The 22,344-nt window shown below is 27.9% G+C and overlaps 1 protein-coding gene across 3 annotated transcripts; it reads right to left on the bottom strand.

The window, feature by feature from the left end:
* Window positions 1-11,810: 11,810 nt before the first annotated feature.
* On the bottom strand, window positions 11,811-19,738 carry LOC101504149 (ribosomal RNA-processing protein 8-like). 3 transcript variants are annotated; one of them, XM_027330854.2, is made up of 10 exons: window positions 19,549-19,738; window positions 18,632-18,829; window positions 18,490-18,551; window positions 18,158-18,209; window positions 17,491-17,605; window positions 17,300-17,394; window positions 16,390-16,496; window positions 16,033-16,147; window positions 15,908-15,952; window positions 11,811-12,142 (listed from the first exon to the last, which is right to left on the bottom strand). In XM_027330854.2, the coding sequence occupies exons 2-10, from the start codon at window positions 18,827-18,829 to the stop codon at window positions 12,074-12,076; spliced, it is 858 nt and encodes a 285-aa protein (XP_027186655.1). In that variant the 5' UTR covers window positions 19,549-19,738; the 3' UTR covers window positions 11,811-12,073. The 3 variants fall into 3 exon arrangements, with proteins under 3 accessions (XP_027186655.1, XP_027186654.1, XP_073224232.1); XM_027330853.2 differs by lacking the exon at window positions 11,811-12,142 and adding an exon at window positions 15,414-15,828 and having other exon boundaries at window positions 19,549-19,737; XM_073368131.1 differs by lacking the exon at window positions 11,811-12,142 and adding an exon at window positions 15,414-15,828 and having other exon boundaries at window positions 18,632-18,804; window positions 19,549-19,736.
* Between the last annotated feature and the right edge of the window lie 2,606 nt (window positions 19,739-22,344).

The raw sequence follows: 22,344 nt of genomic DNA, 5'->3' as shown, positions 1-22,344 counted from the left end.
TGGCTATTTGCAATTTCAACTCATTGATTCCACTAACATCATCACTTGTAATAATCATATCATCAATATACTAAGAAAGTATAATGCGACCATAAGTGGTAGACTTTATAAATAATGCAAAATTATGATCACTAGAGCAGAAACCAAGATAAGTGAGCCTGTTTAAAATCATAAAGAGCCTTTTTTTAACTTACACATTTCTCCTTGATTATGAGAAACTTCTTGTGGAGGGACCATTTAGACTTCTTTATGAAGCTCACTATTTAAAATGGCATTTTTGACATCCATTTGAGAAATATGTTATTGACGAATAGATGCAATTGCAATAAGAGTACGAATAATGGTCATCTTTGCTACAAGAGCAAAAGTTAATTCATAATCCATATCATATTGTTTGAGAGAATCCCTTAGCAACAAGACGTGTTTTATAGCGTTCAATCGACCCATCAGACTTATTTTTGATCTTGTATACCCAACGAGACTCAATAGCATGCTTTCTGGGAGGAATATGTACTAATTCTCAAGTATTTGTTTTTTGCAATGCAGAGAGATCTTTTTCCATAGCTTATTGTCAAAGAAGATCAAGAATAGCCTTTTTATAGGAAAATGGCTCATACAAAATGTGAATAGAGGTTAAGAAATAAGCAAACAAAGTTGAGTAAGTTGAATAGACAAAATCAGGTAACTGAGTTGACTAACGATGACGAGAGGGGTAAAGAGGAGGCAAAGATAGATGATCAACAATCGCATAAGGTGGTTGGACATCTAGGGGACAAGAGACTCTTAGCCAAGAAAAAAACACATGGATGAACTCTTTTGACCATCCTCTTAGCCAAGAAAAAAACACATGGATGAACGAGAAGACAACTTACTATGTTCTACTTGTGGCTAGAGAACAAAATAAGTAGAACCAAAGACTTTCAAAGAATAGTAATCAAGGATAGAAGTATACAACAAAGTGAGACAAACCTGATAAGATAGATGATGGAGTTCCATTAATAGAATTGACAACAAAAGAGAACGAGCAGTTTGAATAATATGACGGTGTTTCTTTTCAGTAATTCCATTTTGGTGAGAAGTATCAGTACAATATCTCTTGTGGTGGGTGTCATCATAAGTTTGTAATTCAAAGAATTTGTTAGAGGTATATTCACAACCTAAATCACAACGAAAGCACTTTATAACAACATTATGTTGAATCTTGACCATAACACGAAACATATGAAAAATGTCAAAAAAATTAATCCGGTTTTTCATAAGATAAACCCAAAAACAACGAGTGTAATCATCAAAATATGAAACATAATATCTAGATCCACCTTTGTTGAGAACCAATGATGGACCCCAAACATCAGAGTGAGCTAAATAAAAAAATGCATATGAAACAAAAACACTTTTACTAAACGGTAAAGCTGGAAATTTAGCAAGTTTACAACATTGGACGATGACCCCCTAAAATTATTCTTATGAGCTCTCTCTAATTTCGGACAATGTACTTTCCAATGACTTTTTTTCTTTTCAAAAAACACATTCATCATTACCAAGCCCAACCCTCCCTTGAGATTTTCTTTTTTGAACAGGAGCAGCAAAAACAAATGGAAGAGTTGAGATAATTCCCTTATCTAATACTGTAGATTGGATCTTAAGTTTGATTTCTTCTACCAACAATTCACTAACTATTGATTCAACATTAGGAAGAGGGGAATGATGCAAAATACACCCCATGAAGGCCGTCAAAATTAGGGGTGTTCAAAAAAACCAAAAACTGAACCAAACTGCTGAACTGAACCGAACCGAATTGAACCGTACCGAACTGGTTTTGAACTAAACTGATTTATAAAAATTGAGAACCGAACTGTTTTCGAACTGATTTTTTAAAACAAGAACTGAACCGAACCGGTTTTCAGTTTAAAAAACCGAACCAAACCGGTTTTTAATTTGAAAAACCTGAACCGAACTGGTTTTTATTTCAAAAAACTTGAACCAAATTTGTTTTTTTATAAGTAATTAGGGGTAATTATGTAAATTTTAGCCTATATGAACAAAAAAACTAAGTTAAACCGATTCGGTTCGGTTCAAAATAAAAATCCGGTTCACCATTTTGTAAAACCGATTCGGTTCGGTTTTTTGAACTGGAAACTGGTTCGGTTCATTTTTTCGAACTGAAAATCAGTTCGGTTCAATCTTCAAACGGTTCTAGTTCAGAACTGAACTTTGCCCACCCCTAGTCAAAATCATCATGAAGAGCCATTAGAAACCAAACCAGAGTTGTTTCTCTCTTTGATCAATTAACGCTTTAACATCTTTTAACTCAGATGATTCCGTAAGAGCCAATTGATCCCACAAATTAGTCATTGTTGAATAGAATTATTGAATGTCAGTATTGTTCTACTTAAGGGTCTTAATATCATATTCCAACTGATAATGTTTTGCAAAGTTAGATTGAACATATAAATGTTTCAAGTGATCCCAAATATCTTTAGCAGTATTGATATTTTGGTAGTTGCACACCTATAGACAACTCAACAGAATTATTAATCCAAGTAATGATTTTTCAATTACTAACATTCTCTGTTTTCAAATCTTTTGCATATTTAGCTGCATCTATTTTATATGTAGGCTTAACAGAAGTTCTATCAACATAACTCCACATATCTTTTTCCAATGAAAATTTTTTTCATCGCATAACTTCAATAAGAGAAATTTTGTCAATTGAGGTGAACACTAACAGCTTGAAGAGAATCATCCTTAGCACCAGCGATAACAAATAATGACAGAAAAATACGACGAACACAATCACTAGGAAAATATAAATTAGGGATAACCTATCAATAATAGGGTCAACCAAAAACCAAACAAAATTGTACCGAGAACAAAAGAGCATAATCACGTTGGAAACAGAAGAGCAGAACCACACTAGAAACTGAAGAGCAAAATTGGTATTGATCACAAAACGGGTACTAAGTTGTGGACCACTTTATAGTAGATCACAAAATCAACCAAAGCTCTTTGATACCATATTAACAATGGAGGAAGAGGAAGGAGATAAAGAACCCATTAGGGTTTCATAAGAAAATGAACAAAAGTATATAATGATAGAGTTACAATAACTATATATAAAAGATAATGGAAAAGTATAAAATACTCATACTACTAATATATAATAAGATTATCTACCACTATTGAATAATAAGTGTGTCACATTTGTGCATATCACATCAAATGTTTTAAAGGTTTCCTAAAGTGAATTTGCTGATAAATTCATTTGCATCTAATATTCATAATTTGGTGGGATGAATAGAACTTAATGCTTAAGTGTGATACACAGTCATTGTCTTTATTATCATCTTCTTATTCTAGATTTGTGCACGACATTTCCACAACACAAAATTTAACAGTCTTGAAGTTCAATTATGGTTCACAATGAATATTTACGGGTATAGATAGTACTCATACGATATCTTGAAGTATCTATGACAATGGTGGCCTTGAGAGTAGTTGAGATGAGTAGTCGCCCAGGATCTCAATTATTTAGGGGCACCAAATATTTTTTTTATTTTAGTAATATTAATTATGATATATAAATATGAAAATATTAAAAAATAATTAAATTAGTTTCAAATGAAAAATTAACAATTGTCTCATTTGATAGAAAATTCGAGTTGTATACTATCTTGTACATAAGAATATTTTCAATTTTGTTTAGTATTATAAGTTCTCATATGACAACTAGAATATAATTTTGTGTCAAAGTTTTTACAGCACAAACTTCTCTCTAAGCAACACCATGACCCCAGTACACCTACTACACTATCCAAAGTAAATATTTGTGAGCTACATCTCACAACACTTTAACACAAGAGTATAAGCAAAAAAAAAAGAGTCAGATACAAGCTTAAAGTGTTTCTTACTGGTGCGTCTTGTAATGAAGAACTAGAGTCATATATATATATATATATATATATATATATATATTTTGACCTCCCTTTTCCTTTCAAAAACTAAGCAATATGAAACTTTTACAAGATAATTCCTTTTCAAGCAAAACCAACAATTTCCACCTTGATTGAAATTGACATCTATAAGAATTTTCATTTAAAGTTAAACCACTTCAAGTATTTCTTCTACATGTCGGAAACCAAACTTAAAATTTATGGTGCAACTTCCATGTTGTCTCTATCAATAAGTTCTTCAATAATCGACATAATCTTACAACACAACTTGCATCAATGTCAACCAATATACATTAATGTGATAATCAACACCTTGTGTAATCATGACCGTATCAACACAACACTTGAATTTTTCACTAGTCAAATATGATTCTTCCATCAAATTTCTCTTTGTCAAACTTCACAACAAAACTTAACATACTATAACCATGCACTAGGTAGCTTCCCAGAAAAAAGAGGTGATCCACAAAAGGACTACTTAACAATCAAGTCTTTCTTAGCCAAAACGTATCCATACAACACTATAACAGTGTCACCCTTCTTTTTTGATGTGGAATATCAAACAATATTGCAAACATAGAGTATACTAAGAATTCTATTTCCTCGAACCCAACCAAAGCTCTTATACCAATTGTTGGGGGGAAAAAACATAAAGAAATTACAAGAACACAATCGCAACACAAGAATATAACATGAAAACTACGAAATCAGAGAAAAACCACAATAGTTGTCAAATGACAACTAAAAAATAACATTATGTGAATATTTTTACGACACATACACTTCTCACGAAAAATTTCATGACCTCAAGTACACTCACACTCTCTAAAACAAATTTGAACTATATGTCACAACAAATTTGGTTACCTTTTTGCGATGTATCATTGTCATAGTACATATAATGTGATTACACTGGTTGAAAGATTTGCGAGAGACGGAAGAATATAGTTAGGGTTCAACGTACTTGGACATTGTACCATATGCCATTTCTTGCACCAATAAGTAATCTGAAGTCTCATTTTTTGTTCGCAAAAAAGTAAATATTATATTTATAAAATTATTAATTGATTCACCAACATTCAAATTTATTTTCGTAGATATAGTGAAAATGGTATGAAATTTGGTGATACACCTCATTATCATACCACAAGATATCGATCAAAAATTGATTGCATAACCGTTAACGATGTAATATATTAAAATGTTATTTTATTTCTTCTTTTGTATATATTACTAACAAAACTCTTATTTCTTCTTTGTAAACTTGAACTTTCTTAAGGAAATCGTCGTGTGCAAAGCCGACTTATAAATAAGGAAAAGACAAAAAAAAAAAGGATATGTTAGTACAAAATTTTAAAAAGGAAGTCATTTGATAATTTTTTTTCAAGTAAAGGGTATTAAAAAAAACTTTATATGAGCATCTAATTTTATTTGTTATATGTTTAAAAAAAATTACATACTTAGAAGACTTATATATATAATAAAAAATTTATTGTCATATTAAAATTTATGTCACAGTCTTGTAATATTCTTTTACGTTCTAACTAAAATTGGATTTTTAAAAAAAATTCTATAAATTCCAATTTAAATTTCAACATTTTTAAAACATAATAAATAAAAATACTAATTCACTATCATTGAATTTTCTTTTTACTTTTTTAGTAAGTGTATTGTATCGTATTTTACGGTTTTTTTCTTTTTAGTTAACTCTTTAATTTCATGGGTCTATAGGAGCGAGTTTCTGAATTTCTTTTAACTATATGTCATTTTCTTATAAAAATTAAAATAGTCATAATTTGCTTATTATATCTAATCTTATTTTTTTTAAAGAAATTTATCTATTAGTTTTGCGAATAACTTTAATTTAAATTATTTTATAAAGATTTAGAGCTCTCTTTACATTTTTTAAGTTGTATTTTTTAAATAATATTATTGATACAAAGAATTAAACAAAAATATTTATTTTTTTTATGCATTATCACATCAATTATCTCGTGACTTTTCAATTCAATATTAACTAAATAAAAAGTAATATTGCACTACAAATAAAATATATATACGACTTAGCAAAATAAAAATACAAAAAAATGAACACATTAGTAAAAATAAAATTATTGTTGTTCAACTTCTTCTTTATCTTTTCATCTTCTTCACTCTAATTTAATTTTGATAAAAGAAAAAATTAATTAAAGAAATCACCTTTCTTTAATTAAAATCCGTCGATAAAAAATTAAAATTAAGATCTTCGTAAAATTAACAAAAACCCAAAATGTGTTCACAGTAAAAACTCAACACCATTGATTTTTCATCTTCACTCCATAACCCAACAACTTCACAACCCAATTTAATCTTCATCTCTAAAATAAAACTCATAAATCAATACAAAAAAAAAATCTCAACTTTCAATTAAAATAACTTGATCCATAACAGTAAAAAAAACATATCTAGAAAACTCTCAACTCTCTGAAGGCAATATGGTTAAATATATTTTAAAAAATTTATTTATTGCATCCGTAAAATTTTTTTTTCAACTTCAGTCTCCAAAAAAGTTTTCAATTTTATTTTTAGTCTCAATTTTCAAGATAATTAATGTTTATTATTCAAATTTTTGAATGAATTTTTTTATATATATTTGAAATATTATAAGATTTTTCTTACAAAAAATAGCATTGTTTAGTAAGATATTAATTAAATTATATTATTAAGTGTTAAAAGCTTAAAAATTCATATTTAATTGATCATTTGTTAAAAAATTCTAATTTTTTATAAGAGATATGGTAATAATGTTCTAAATATAACTGTAAAAAATTATTATAAAAAAAATACATAAATTAACTTAAAAGAAAGGACCAAAAATGAAATTGAAAAATACTTTTACAACTAATATTGAAGAATTTCTATATAAAGGTTAAAAACAAAACATCAAAATTTTATAAGAATTAAAAGTTTATTTAACTTTAAAAAATAAAAAGATAAAAATCATATCCGTAAAGAAAATGGACGATAATTGAAATTATCTTAACAAAAATTACAGCTAACATTTATTTTATAAATATATTAGTTTATATTGAAGCACTATTTTGTACTAGTATGTAGTAATTACATAATCGGAAAAACTAGAACATAGACTCTATAATTAGAGACGTAAACAAGCTAGTCGATGTGGCAAAATGATCACTCATACATGTCTTTTACAATAACATACAAAACAAATATATGTTGCTTCATGTACATTTTGTACATGTGTGATCACTCCACCCACATAAACACTTTTTCTCACGTTCATATGAAAGTGACATTAGGGTTATATCTATGCCTTCAACACGTTTTTGTGAAAGTGAAATAACACTAATATATTTATAATTATGCCTTTAACACGTTTTGTGAAAGTGAAATAACACTTATATATTTATAAGCCATAATATCCATGCTTTTAAGAGAGGGCCTCCAATAGTGGGAATTTTTATTTAAAATATTCATTTTTTTAAAATTTTGTAATAAACTGCCATACATTGAAAGAAAAAAAAAATTAAATATCTTATTTTTTAAACCTTTCAGAAAATCGCTCCCCTTGCAATAATGGAAATATTTTATCTTTTTTTACTAGGAAATCGCATATAGAGATACAACCATGTATACGTTTTGAATTTTTTTTCTTTCTTTCTTATTTTAATTAATTATTTAATAATTTAAATTAATTTAAAAATTAAAAAAACAAAACAAAACAAACTACTCTTCAAAAAATACATTGAATTGAATGGAAAAAAATGCGGTTAAATATATGCACCAAAATAAATAATGTATTATATTATTTTAACAACTTTATCGTGTTTTGTAGATAAATTTGTATTATTATAACAACTTTGTACTATTTTACAGATAAATTAGCTATTTAATTTTATTTTGTTAACAACTTTCTCCCTTTTATTTTTTCTATGAATCTAATAAATAAAAATTAATAAAAATAATTATAATTAAAAATAGTAAATTATATAAATAACATGAAATAAATTACATTAAATATAAGAAAAAAAATACATCAACTTGAAAAATAATATATGCGTGATCCAATTTGCAAAAGGGGACATCATTGATTTAAATTTGTTGTATTTTTTTCTTCAATTTGATCCTATTTTATAGATAAGTTTATATTACTGTAACAACTCTTTCCTGTTTTCTAGATAAACTAACCATTAAATTTTATTTTGTTAACAACTTTCTCCTATTTTTTACTTCAGATCTAATAAAAAAACATTAATAAAAATAATTATAATTAAAAATAGTAAATTATGATTTATTGAAGTATTTTTTTCTTTAATTTAATGTATTTTATTTGTTCAATTTAATTTATTTTATTTTATTAATATAATTTACTTTATTATTATTATGTTTATTAATTTTTATTTATTTGATGTGGAAAAAAATAAGAGAAAGTCGTTAATAAAATAAAATTAAATGGCTAATTTATTTTAAAAATAGAAAAGAGTAGTTATAATAATATTAAATACATTAAATTGAAGAAAAAACGGAGTTGACTAAACGTGTCTAAACAAATAACATTTATATTATTTTAACAACTCTATGTTATTTTGTGGATTAATTTAAATTATTTTAATAATTCTCTCATGTTTCATAGATGAATTAACAATTTAATTATTAAATTTTTTTTCTTTTAGAAATTCTATTTAAAATTTAAAGCAGAACTTCCAAAATATTTAAAACATCTTGTATCTTATATAGTACACTACAAAACCCTTTTATTATTCATCTAAAAGATTTTGGGTCCCCTACAAAGACAACCCTGTAGATCTACGTTTAGACGTTTTGTATTTTAGGCTTGTTGCTATCGGAAGTTTTGTTATCATACGTTAATGTGAAACATTCCAACCTGTGGAAGAAGACAGGGAGGATAATATATATATATATATATATATATATATATATATATATATCAATCATTAATATTTAAATATGATAGGATAACGAGAGTCTCAAAAATTCAAATCAATTCATTAATAATTAATAACAAAAAACCATATTTTATATTTAATGTTAATTTTCAATAACTCATTACGGTTAATTCAAAATTAATTATCAAACGAATGTTTATCATTCGAACTTTAGGCTTTATGTAAAGTTCATGAGATTGATATTGAAATCTACGAAATTGATTTAATGTTCCTTAATCTTTAGTCTTTAAGCTTTATGCATGTCAACTTTAATATTTTCTTGTAAAATTCATCAGATTTTTATCTCTAAATCTGTGAAGTATAATATACTTTGAAGTTTGATCTATGTTGAGGAATACTCCTCTGGTTTTAATAAAAGAGAACTTTTGAAGATTTTTTATCATTAATATAAGAAAAAACATATATTTTAGACTTAATTGTAGCTTTGATCTTCCTATTTTAGTTGAATCGCGAAAGTAGTCTTTCTATTTTGTTTCTCCTCAGTTTTGGTCTCTCAAACAGAATTTTAGCCTTCATTTTTTTTGTATTTATTTAAGTCACATTAAGCCTCAAGATCTTATTTGCAACAATTGTACCTGAAATCTATGATCATAAATAGTGTAGTACGACTTTAAAAAATGAAATTTCATTAAGTTTTGGACTCAGATTCTATTTGGGAGACAAACTGTGGAAAAACAAAATAGGATGACTACTTTCGCGATTGAACTAAAATAGAGGGACTGAAACTGTAATTAAGCCTAGATTATTGTGTAACTATAATGTAAATGACATTCTTACCCTTAATTAACTATTGTTGTCACTTTTATATTTTAATGTGTTGATTTTTCCAATGCAAGAGAATACCAAAAGTTGCCGTGAGAAAGACTTGGAAAAAAACAAAGTGATTTGTTCACTCTCTACATACCAATAGGAGTCTTTTCACTTTGTAGAAACAACAAAAGTAATTAATGCACATAAAGGTCAAGATTTGCTCCATTATTTTTTAATTGTTTGAGTGGTGCGCAATTCTTTAAAAAAAAAATAATTAGATGTGTTAATTCAATAATAAAATTTAATTGCCTTATAATGTTTGTGTTTAGAGATATGAAAGGTTGGAATATATAGTACCGAGAGAGAATAGAAATAGATTCACATAAAGTAGTTCACCGTTCATCCACGTTCTCTCAACCAAATATCTATCGATACCAGAGAGAATAATTTTATTTCGACATTTACCAAGATTTTTTATTTACAATAATCAAGTCACGTGCAGTAGTAGTCAAAGTTATTGCTTTAGCTTTGAATGGTTGTTGGAGTATTAGTTATATAAAATATAAACGTGGGTAGTATAGAAAATATAATACTAAATTAGTTAAATTATATTTTTATTTTTTATTATTATTAATTTACAGAATTGGTACTATTTTTTTAAAGTCGAAAATTTGTATTCTTTATTTAAATTTTAAATTAAAAAATATTGATTTAATATTATTTTAGTAGTATGACATATAATTATATGATATAGAATCATCGAGATACATTAATTATTCATATAATTAAATTAAAAATATAAAAATAATTTGAAAATTAAATTTTTACGATGTTTTATTTTAATTTCACTGAGTGTTATTTATTCTCCATCATACATGTTATTTAAAACACCCTGCATTATCATTTTTGAATTAAAAATCTTTTAAAATTATCTACTTTTGAAATAAGAGATCAATTTAAAAAATTAATAAAAATATGAGAACTAAAACTAAATTAAACTTAATAAATATTATATTAATATTATAAAATAACAGATAATTTATAATAAAAAAAAAATATGAATGAAACCGATAGAGTATACTGTTAACAATTTATACTCCATGAGTTAAATGATCACATTTCATCGTTACATATTCCAATACATTCCCCAACTATGTCAACTAGGAAAAACAAACGTGTGACAGCGTGCATTGTCTGTTATTTTTTTTTGTTAAAGTTGGTATTGTTGAGATAAATTATAATTAAAAAAATAAAAGTTGGTATTGTTAAAGTTAGTGATAATTTGTTAAAAATAAAAGTTTTTAAAATGGATATTTGTAAAGATGAAAACTTAAAAAAAAAACTATTTGTAGAAACTTTCTTCCTTGAGTTGATGAAAAACGGTTTGGAAGAGATTAAATAAGGTGAATGAAGGATGAATGATGATGAAGAAAAATGAGTGTGGAGATGAAAGTAGAAAAGTCATTTTTGGTGTTCGTCGATTTAGTTTATGTGTTTTTCCATTTAGTATTTGAACAAATTTCATAGATGAAAAATGAGAAAATGAAACGGTAAAGAGAAGAAACAAAGGTAGAAAAGAAAAGAGAAATGGTGATGGGTGATTAAGGTGTAAGGGTCTAAATGTCAATTGGGAGAAAATAAATATTAACAATTTTTGAACTGAAGATTATTTTGTCATCATATATACTATTAGAAATTTTATCTTTAGTGACCAGTAAATCGATCGGTATTGTTCTAAAATTGGTCGTTGTGGCTCAGAGCGATCGAATCAGCGACTTTTTAAATTTTGTTAATAAATTACTAGTAGCTAGTTGTTGTGACCAAATCAACTACTCAAATTTAGTGACTGATTTAGAGACTGTAGTAATGACTAAAGTTTGAGACTCATTTCACAACTATTTTGAATTAATTTTCTATGTCATTAGCGACTGATTTAGAGACGAAATTTGTGACTCAAATTGTTATTTTTGTTAAATATATGATCACTAATTTTGTCTCTAAATGTTACCGTTTTTTCTTTCAAATCTATTACTTTAATATCTAAAAAAACCATGAAAAAAAAAAATTAATCTGATTTCAATATCTAAAAAGTCTATACACCAAAATCATTTAAATGCATTAATCATATCAATCTATATATCTGAAGAACATAATATATTTAAGTATTCAAAATAATACCGATAAAAATTTAGTTTAAACATAATATATTTAGTAATAATAAATTGCAACATATTTGTTCTTCGGATTAACTTATCACTTTCCAACTAACTCTTCATTATCGTGATCACAAGCGTCATTGTCACCAATCTCATCTTCAAAATCACCAGTTTCATGATCACCAATCTCATCATCACCATTGTCATATTCATGAACTTGATCTCTAGTATACACAGCCAAAAGCTAATCCGGTAGTGTATGTTGCTGATAGTTTTCTGTGCTTGGTGTTGTTGAGCTTATTATCTGTGTACACTATTATAGGACAAAGCAAGACATTTATGGCATGCTAACATTACAGAAGGCAGACAACCAATTGGTAATCACGATAAATTAAATTTACCATGGACATAAAGCATCCACAAAACATGTACATAATCCAAGAATAAATTCCAATTAATAGCTTAAAGAGAGTATGAATAAGTTATAGATAAACCAAATGGTTGAGAAGATGAATCTTGCTTCAGAGAATGAGGTTGTTGGCACATATTTAAACACGATCCTAATTTGTCCTCATTCTTATGTACGTTGAAGTATTGAAATTTATATATGCAGTTACTTGTGCAATTATGAATGCTGGGCTTGCCTATGGTTTTTATTTAGTTTTTGTCCTCACTATATGATTTATAAATCAAGTTTTTGTCCTCACTATATGAGCGGTTTATTTCTTCTCTGTATCCTATATGTCTAACAATGACTGAAACAAATTACTGATCTATCAATACTTGATTCAGAAGTGTTATTTCCACACCTAAATTCAACAACATTTTAAATGGTTAAAGCAATTCTCATACATGGTTAACTAAGTTCAATGAATAATTAATGAGTATATCAAGATTAGACAACACAACCATTAACCGAGTTGTTCCAACTACATGTAAATTTGCACTCTGGTAAATTGTGATTAATCACATTCAAATTTATAAATAATGAAGTTTAGTTGATAATTAATACGTTGCGACATATAATATATCTATTAACCAAATTTAACACTTTATTAGCCACATGTCTAAACTAATGTTGTCAATAAAAATCGCGAAAAATAGCAGTTTGTTAAATTCCGCTATACTATAGTGTTATAGTGCTACTATAGCCGCTATTTGACAACACTTTGTACTAAATAACGTATCATGAAATAATAGCGATTTGATTAAATTTTGCTACGCGATATGATAAAGGATAGCAAATTCTAATGATATAGCGCCGCTATTTGACAACTCTGGATTAAAATGTTATCAAATTTATGTGTTCAAAATTGATGTCAAATAACATTTTTGTAGTTGATTTGCATGACATGTATGAGGGTTCAGGAAGTTCCCAAGTAACACATTTCAGAAACTTGAAGCTTTTATTTCGGTATAGGCGAGTTGTTTTTTTAATGTGTTGTTTTTAGGTTCCTTAATTACATAGGATTGAACAGCCAGAGGTGCAAGGACCTGGAGTGTGGGTGTCAACTGCGAGAGGTGCCACAGAGAGTCCAATAGGTACTTTGGCTTCTTCTTCCATAGTTCCACTATTCTTTTTCAGATATGTCATTAATCTGTGCTGTAAATTTACTTGATAGAAGAGTCTGAGTGTTTTCAGCTTTGATTTGAAGTTGCATAGATTTTTTGGTTATTGCCATTTACCACCCTCCCTTTTGTAGAATACTGTGACGCCGACGTCGCAGCATACAGACTATCTCTGTAGAGGATACAAAAGCTCTCAATCAGCTGGTATGCTGCTCTTGGGATATACCTGTCCTCTAGATGTCTGTTGTATATTTTGACTGCTTTTGCTAATACAAAATGCAGAATTCGCTTAAGAGGGAAAGGAGATGGCATTGGTGCTTTACACTTATCGTAGTTGTGTCAAGGCACTTCCTCAGGTAATATTTCTATTAACTATGAGTAGTCAAAGCCAGTCAATGCGCATAAAATACGCTGTTTTTATGGTTAATGAGGAAATTTTGTCAGAAGGGAAGGGGTTACTCTTTAGACATACATGAAGTACATATTATATTTGAACTTTATTAGCACTAAATCCAAAGTTACTATGATTGTAAGCTAGTTTCTCATGAAATATCTATACTTTGCTTTAAGAACGCCAAAATGTCACCACTGTTTGTTTTTTTTGTCTGGATGGTCCAAATCCAAAGTTCTACTGTCAAACCCAGATTTTTTGGATAGTGAATGAATTCAAGTTTGAAGCTTCATAAGTAACTGATAGTTTTGCTTAATGCTACATTATGTCTTATATGGATTCATTTTCAAAATCACTTTTTGTCTGTTGATAAATTTGATAATATTAAAAGGACCCTATCAGACATCTATTTTCATGTTTCCATATGTTTATGTTTTCTCCTCTAATTTGTGCATTATGCCACAATGGGATAGCTTCCGGATTCTATGAAGCAAAGCCAAGCTGACTTATATTTGGAACCTGATGTTCAAATTCAAGGGCAGGAACGCAAATATGTTAATTTATGAAAGAGTATTATAGCTACAATTTCACACAACTCTTAATTTTCACAAAATTTTAATTTCATTACTCAATTATATCATTCATTAACTCTATTTACATTATTTTCGTCTGAAATTATAGATAATGTGATTCTAAATCTTTTCTCATTCTATTTTTTTCTCTTTCTTGTTCGGAACATTTGGTGAACTGAATGGTTTTGTTTTACTGGTGTGTCTAAATTGGCCAATTCGAAGACAATCAGACCAAAACAAATAAAAAAACCTGAATATAAAATGCAATGCATTGAATATGAATTTGAAGAAAATCAAATAGTAGAAAATGGTAGGTGATTTTAGGGATTGTTGAGGAGGGATTAAGGTTTTGAAACTAATACAGAGTATGTTCGAAACAAGCAATACAAATGAGGAGAGCAGAAGCTCTCAATAAATCATTATTGTTTCTCTATAATTTAGTATCCTCCCAAAATTATCCCTCAAATTTTAATCTAAGGCAGACAGTATTTTTGCTTTAAAGAACTTTGTGCTTATAATAAGGATGGATTTTACAAAAGATACAACTGATTTTTATATATGTATGAACCGTAAAAGTGATATTTAGGAAAAAGGAAAATATAAATCATAAAATTGACCCCTTTTTTCAATAAACTAAAACTATTAAAATAAAACATATTTTTTTTTAAAAGAATATATTCAACCATAAAAGTGACTTTTAATATTTTCTGAAAATTATAATGAATAGTAAAAATGACTTTTACATTTACTTGTATCAATATCATAAAAGTAACACTCTTACTGTTGATACTTTCTTTGACCATAAAGTTGTCGCTGATCATTTTTACAATAGAAATATATTTTGTTTAAAAATACTGGAGATCTCGCATGTAACCCTGATTTTCAAGGGGGAATTGTTAACTACACTACTCATAAATATTGCTATTTGCCTATTTCCCTAAACAAGTCATTCATAAGTGCCACCATTTTTTAAACCCATACTAACTTTGCAGCATATGTATTCCTAAAACAAACTATAGGTAAGGAATCACTTGCACAATATCAACTAAATCTACATAAAAACTATTGCAACTGCATATTAAAAAGAAGTAAGAATTTTACAAATCAAAATTCAATAATACAAAATTCATCTTAATTAATGACATGGATTCCTCTTCAAAAAATCTCATACAGAGGTGCAACCAACTCTACGAGTTTTTGCTTCAAAATTCTTCATATAAACAACCAAAAATCCTATGCCCATTAGAAATGAATTTAATAAAAATTGGGGATGATGAACCTTGAATGTAAAGAACGAAATAACACAAGAATTTGTAATTGACTATCATGCTAACAAATATGTTTTGACTTTTCTCCAGATAATAAATGTGTATTAACAAATAATTTATCATAGCCTCAACGACGCTTGTACAAACAAGGTTTAAGTGATGGCCATTCAATTTCCTTCTTTTTAGCATTTTTCTTTTCCTAAACGCAGAAAAGCTAAATCAGTGTAGAGAATCAAATAAGAAAAATGGAATCACATTGAAATTAATTAGCAACATACCTTTTTGGTGAAGTAAAACAAAATAAACATTTTATTTGAGAAGTCCTGCAAAGAATTAGCATCAGTAAGCACAACCAAACAGTATCTTTATTTAGTGAGGCAATGAAAATGGAACATCTTCATACCCTTTTCACAGAGTTGAATCCTAGCTCAGAAATAGCCTTTGAAAACTTCTCTGGGTCTGCTCCTCCAGTATTTGGATCAAACCTGCTCTTTACTTCTGCTATCAACAGCCAGCCACTGTTCCAAAACAATAATAAGTCAGATTCTGACAAGGAAAGCATGCTCGGTTGAAAAAGAATTAGATAAATTCATTATTATAGAAAAAACACATACCCTGGCTTAAGAACCCTGTATGCTCGGTTGAAAAAGAATTAGATAAATTCATTATTATAGAAAAAACACATACCCTGGCTTAAGAACCCTGTATGCTCGGTTGAAAAAGAATTAGATAAATTCATTATTATAGAAAAAACACATACCCTGGCTTAAGAACCCTGTATGCTTCTTCAAGGTAAGTTTGATAGTTGGTTCCCATCAATGAAAGACAGAACACAGTGACATCAGCAGATGAGGAACCTAACGGAGTCTGCAAGTAATTCATAAAATGAGCATATCCTCTTGTAAGTAATCTAAATAACCTGAATTTTTTTATATAGTAAAATAGTAATATGAGATTGTTTGCAATTATGTGCTTCAAATATTATTGAGATTCAATATATAAAAAGTACATGAATCTCAATATGACATGCCATTTTATTCAGCATTTCATAAATACACCAGTGTTGTCAATCTTGGATCGCATAAAATAGCAACTTGTTCAAATTTCGCTATACTGCAGTGTTATAATGCCTGCTATTTATCTATATGACAACACTTTGTCCTAAATTATGTATTGCGGAACAATAGTGGTTTGTTAAAATTCGGCTAGGTTATAGCACTGCTATAGCCACTACTCGACAACGGGATTTCATTGCTATTCAAGTACAATCTGTTAGGCACGAAATAACCCCTCAGCAAATGGTAAAGTCATGAAAGTTTATTGTAGGAAAAGAGGGAAGGCAATCAACTAATTGTTAGTTTCTGCTGGGCTTATTGTATGTTGTTTTCTCCTATGGCTTATCAATAGAACTGAACCCTCCCTAGGGGAGGTTAAGAATCTTTTTATTTGAAAATTGTAACCTAGCAGTAATGAAAGCCTAGAGTAATCATTAAAAGAGTCAGTAAGAATACAATAATTATTTTCCCAATACATGAAAAAAATACACCTAATGATTGAGACCAATATAAGGCAAAAACTCATCTGTTTTCTACATAACTGTGATGTGTCTTATGCTATAAAAATAATCTGCATTGCGTACGCAGTACCCTAGCCTGACAAGCAGAACTTACATTTGCCATGTCACAAGCAATAACATCGGGATCATTGGAGACAAGGTCGAGAGAGAAGACAGTATTCTTCACGCTTTTGGCAATAAACGCTTCCCCTAGAGTGCAACAGAAACATGGAACATTAGCAGTGAACAAGCCAACTATGGGTATTGTGTAAGAATTATAATTAACAAAATCAAGCAAATTCTCACCACAACCAAAATCGGCAACAACAAAAGAAGGGCTCTGTTTTTTCAGCCACTTAATAATTACATTAACCGGCTGTTCTGGCCAATTTGACATTTGTGTTCTGTATCCTGCATGATACTATCCAGATAAATGAAAAACTATTGAGACGGCCAGTAAAAATGAGCTACTTAAACCATTAAAAAACTTAATGGCTAATAAACATATATGAAAGACGATATTGAGTGCAATCACTAGTCTTGCAAGACGCACTCATCAGATTTTAATTATAATTTGCTTGGTAAATTCTAATTCTGAATTATTTTTTTGGGTACATTTCTAATTCTAACTTTGATTCTATCATTAACAATGTGGATTTTGTTGTTTAAACTACAAATTCAGGTCACTAGACCTCATAACAAGTTTAAAATTGCCACAACTTTTCAGTTCAATGTTTTGCCATTGATCCAAATGCATGTTATCCTTTATGAATGTTAGGTCCTTAGTAGAGAGTAGTTAAAACAGAATAATAAAAATGGTTGTTAATGTGCACATTTCTGGATTCTTTACCTAAAGAATGTAGTATTCAATTTGAGTTCCATCGCACAATAAACATTAAAACTATACAACAACATAAGTCTTGTCCTACCTCAGTGTCAATAAAACAATAAAGTAAATGTAAGCAACCCTTACCAAGTTGAATAGCGACGAATCTTCACGGAAATAATTGAGCGCCTCCTTCCCACTGAAAAAAAGACATATGCTACTTCAAGCGTTTGAGTTTATATAGTTTACAATGTATCATTTTTCCCTCATTTTAACCTTCATTACCTCAATTGGAAAACAAAATTAAATATTAAATAAAATAATGTTTTTATGTCAATTTATATCTATTAGTTAGTTCACAGCTGTTATGAGCTATCAGCTTATCAACGATCTGATATAAGGTTCTACGAACCCGAAAACAGAATCGCAAGAAGAATATGAATTGCAGCAGTGAGTAGTAAATAATAACAATAACGTACGTGCAAGTGTAGAGCTTTTCGTTAATCATCCTAAAGTGTCCACCAGACAACCTTGCTCGCATCTGCAAAATCACCCAACAAATAAATATCTCAAATTAAACTCAAAATAAAAATGAATAAATAAGTCGAATTTTGGGTATGCCTTTTCAAAAAAGTTGGAAGATTTTGAGGGTTCATTGGACTTTGCACGCTTCGCAGTAGAAGCTGATGGAATCTCTTGCTCCTTGTTACTTGGTGGTTTCTGGTTCTTCTTCGATACATCATTTCTGCTGTGCCTCTTTCGCTTATTGTTGTTCATTGCCACAATTATAATTTCTAAATTGAAAATCAGCACTAACATCTAAATCAGCACATGAAATCAGCCACAATTATAATTTCTAAATTCAAAATCAGCACATGAAATCAGCACTAACATCTAAATTGAAAATCAGCACTAACTCCAAACAAAAAAGAACATGAAATTCAAGAAATTAGCAAAATCAGCACTATCATCTAAATTGAAATCATGTCATCTTGATGATGAATGAAACTGAAATCAAAAATTGAAATTGAAACTCCAAACAAACTAAGATTCACACTCCATAAAATAATTACGGCTAGTATAATGAGTCCCAAACTTTTTGTCGAGTTGAACACTTAGACACATAAAACTTAGAATTGGTCTTTAATATAATGGATATGTATATGTTGTATTTATCAACTAGACACGCATATCAAGCAATTGTTCACTCTATTTCCACTAGTTTATGAGTTTATACGGTTTATTTGAAAAAATTCTAGAAAGCTGGGAGGGTCTGGGACTCTTTTAGCCTTTAAAAATCGAACACCTTATATGCAACAAAAAATCAAAACCTTATATGCAACAAAAAATCAAAACCTTATATGCAACAAAAAAATCAAACAAAAACGCGAACACATTATATGCAACAAAAAAACTCCAAACAAAAATCAGCACTACACTAACATTTAAATTGAAATCCTGATGATGAACGAAATTGAAATCCAAACTCCAAACATCAATTCTGATGATAAACGAAAATACTAAATTGAAATCCGAACCTTTTTTTGACGGCAAAGGCGGCGAGGCGAGGCGCAGAGCGAGGCAGCAGGTTCGTGTTTCTGTTTCTAGAAGAGAGAGGAAGAGGAAACTGATTTAGGTTTTAGGAGAAGAAACAAATTAGGAGTCGCGAGTTCTCAAGAAATTAGAGTCTCTGAACTCATGTTCTAGAGCTTATACATATTTGTTCTGGTTTTTATTAATTAAATGATCCATAAGAAATATGTTTTTACAAATTTAAAAATAATATTTTATTATAAAAATCACATTTTATTAATTTTTTTAATAAAATTAGGAAAAAAATAAATTAGAATAATTAATTTTGTGATTTAGTTAAAATAGTGATCAAAATTGCAATTGAGTTTATAAATAAATTTGTTTTAGATTTTATTTAAATGACATTTGTTTAAGATTTTGTTGAAAAGCATTTGATTCAAATTTAAAAAAAAAATCACTTTTCTAAAAGTAAAAATATAAAAATAATAGATTTTCAATATAAAAGGGCGGTTCGAAATTGGTGAAAATGCAGATCGAGAAATTGAGATGGATGAACTCACTGAGCAAGGGAAAAGAGAACTCTAGACGACAGCAAGAAAGCTCCGAGGAAGATGAATAAGTATAAACATATAATATTGACTGAACTATTTTTCAATATATAAACTGTAATAAATAGATAGATAAATAAATAAATAAATAAATAATTCCTATCTGTAAAAAAAATCCTAAAATTTACAAATTATATTACTTTAGTTGTTGTGGTTAAATATCAAAGACTAATTTTTAGAGTTAAGAATATTAATATTTATTAAATAATTAATTAAAATTAAATAGTAAATAGCTTTCAAATCTTCGACTAATGACGAATTGTTCAGGAGACAACTAATTCTTATTAGAGTTCATATCTCCGTAAGCTGAGGATTAGAAACAAAAATAATAGACAAATTATATATCTTTTAGAAAATTGAAGATCACAAATTTTATATATTAATATTTATACATAGATAAGACTAAATTTAGAGTTTTTTTGTTATTATTTTATTTTTAATATATAAAAATTAAAATTATTATTTTAGAGACACCACTACAAATATTATTTTTTTTCTAACTAACAATTTTTATATTTAATATGAGTGTTCGATAATTAAACTCTTTAGAACAAAACAAAAACTCAAAAATAATATTCATGAAACAAAACTCAATGATTATTTTTTTTTTAATAAATTATTGTAACACTTATATTTTTATCAAACTTAAAAAAAAAACTCAAATGAATGTGCTACAATATGTTAAAGTTGAGTTTAAATAAATTAGTTATTCATCATAAATTAACACTAAGTTTGAGATCATCTGAAAAAAAAACTAAAATTATTGCTCGGGGCATATATTCATTGGGCACATACAATCCCATAATGAAAGAAAACCAATAGTTTCTGACTTATTAATGGTGACCACATTTAACGTTCATATTTCATCTTTCATTTATCTTGCTGGGGAAGAGTGTAAAATCAAATCTATAACTCAAAGAAAAGCTAAAATGACACGTATCTCACGATGATGCTACCAGCCAAGTACAGAACAGATGCTGTAGCAACACTTAAAAGATTGATCTGAATTATCTAGTCATGTCAAAGAGCAATTCTAACATTGCAATTTGTATTTACAGTGGTCTTGATACCAAATCAAAATTAATCATTTTCACATTACCAATTTTTCCTTTATTTTTTATTCAACCGCATGAAACTTAGCCATGTATCACAAACTAGCCAATTTATTGTTAACCTCTTTTTGAATCAATATTTCAATATAATAACATAAATACCATTTTTTGCTTGTAGGTAGTACAGTATAATTACAGTGCAGAGGAAAGGAAAGCACTGGTCGAACTTGTGAACTACATAAAGATTGTTGGTTCTATGATGCAGCGGTATGATACACCTGTTGCTGATGTTTTATGGGAAATAATACATGCTGAGGTCCAAGATGTGATCTCAAACTTAGTGTTAATTTATGATGAATAACTAATTTATTTAAATTTAACTTTAACATATTGTAACACATTCATTTGAGTTTTGTTTAAAGTTTGATAAAAATATAATTGTTAGAATAATTTATTAAAAAAATAATAATCTTTGAGTTTTGTTTTATGAATATTATTTGAGTTTTTTTTGTTTTTAAGAGTCTAATAGCCGAACACACATATTATTAGAATAATTTATTCAAAAAAATAATTATCTTCGAGTTATGTTTTATAAAAATTGTTTTTGAGTTTTTTTTTCTTTTAAAGAGTCTAATAACTGAGTTTTTTATGGGAATATCTCTTCTTTTTTTTTTTTTTAATTCCTCAAATGCCACACTTTAAAATAATATTCCTTGATTATCCTACTTTTTCATTTCAACCGAAAGTCTCTCCCTGAGAAAACAGACTTCTTGAAGAGGAAAATTTGTTACCTCCAACTACTTTTTTTTTTTGTTATTTTAAAAATTGATTATTGTTAGAATTATTAATTTAATTATTTAAAAAATAAAATACTAATATTATAATAAAATAAAATACAATAATAAATTATAAATAAAAATTATAATTTAATTATTATTATTATAATAAATAATTATTATACGTATAATTAAAAATTATTATAATTAAAATGATTAAATAAATATATATATATATTATATTAAAAAAATAAATTAAATGATAATAAAAATTAAATATTAATAACAATTAAATGAAAATGAAATGAAATACATTAAATTATTAATTTAATTATTTAAAAAATAAAAATACCAATGTACCAATG

Source organism: Cicer arietinum, chromosome 5, assembly GCF_000331145.2.
Source record: "Cicer arietinum cultivar CDC Frontier isolate Library 1 chromosome 5, Cicar.CDCFrontier_v2.0, whole genome shotgun sequence".
In the NCBI taxonomy this organism is placed as follows: domain Eukaryota; kingdom Viridiplantae; phylum Streptophyta; class Magnoliopsida; order Fabales; family Fabaceae; genus Cicer; species Cicer arietinum.
Note: the sequence above shows the minus strand (reverse complement) of the source record. Positions and strands in the feature narration are given on the sequence as shown.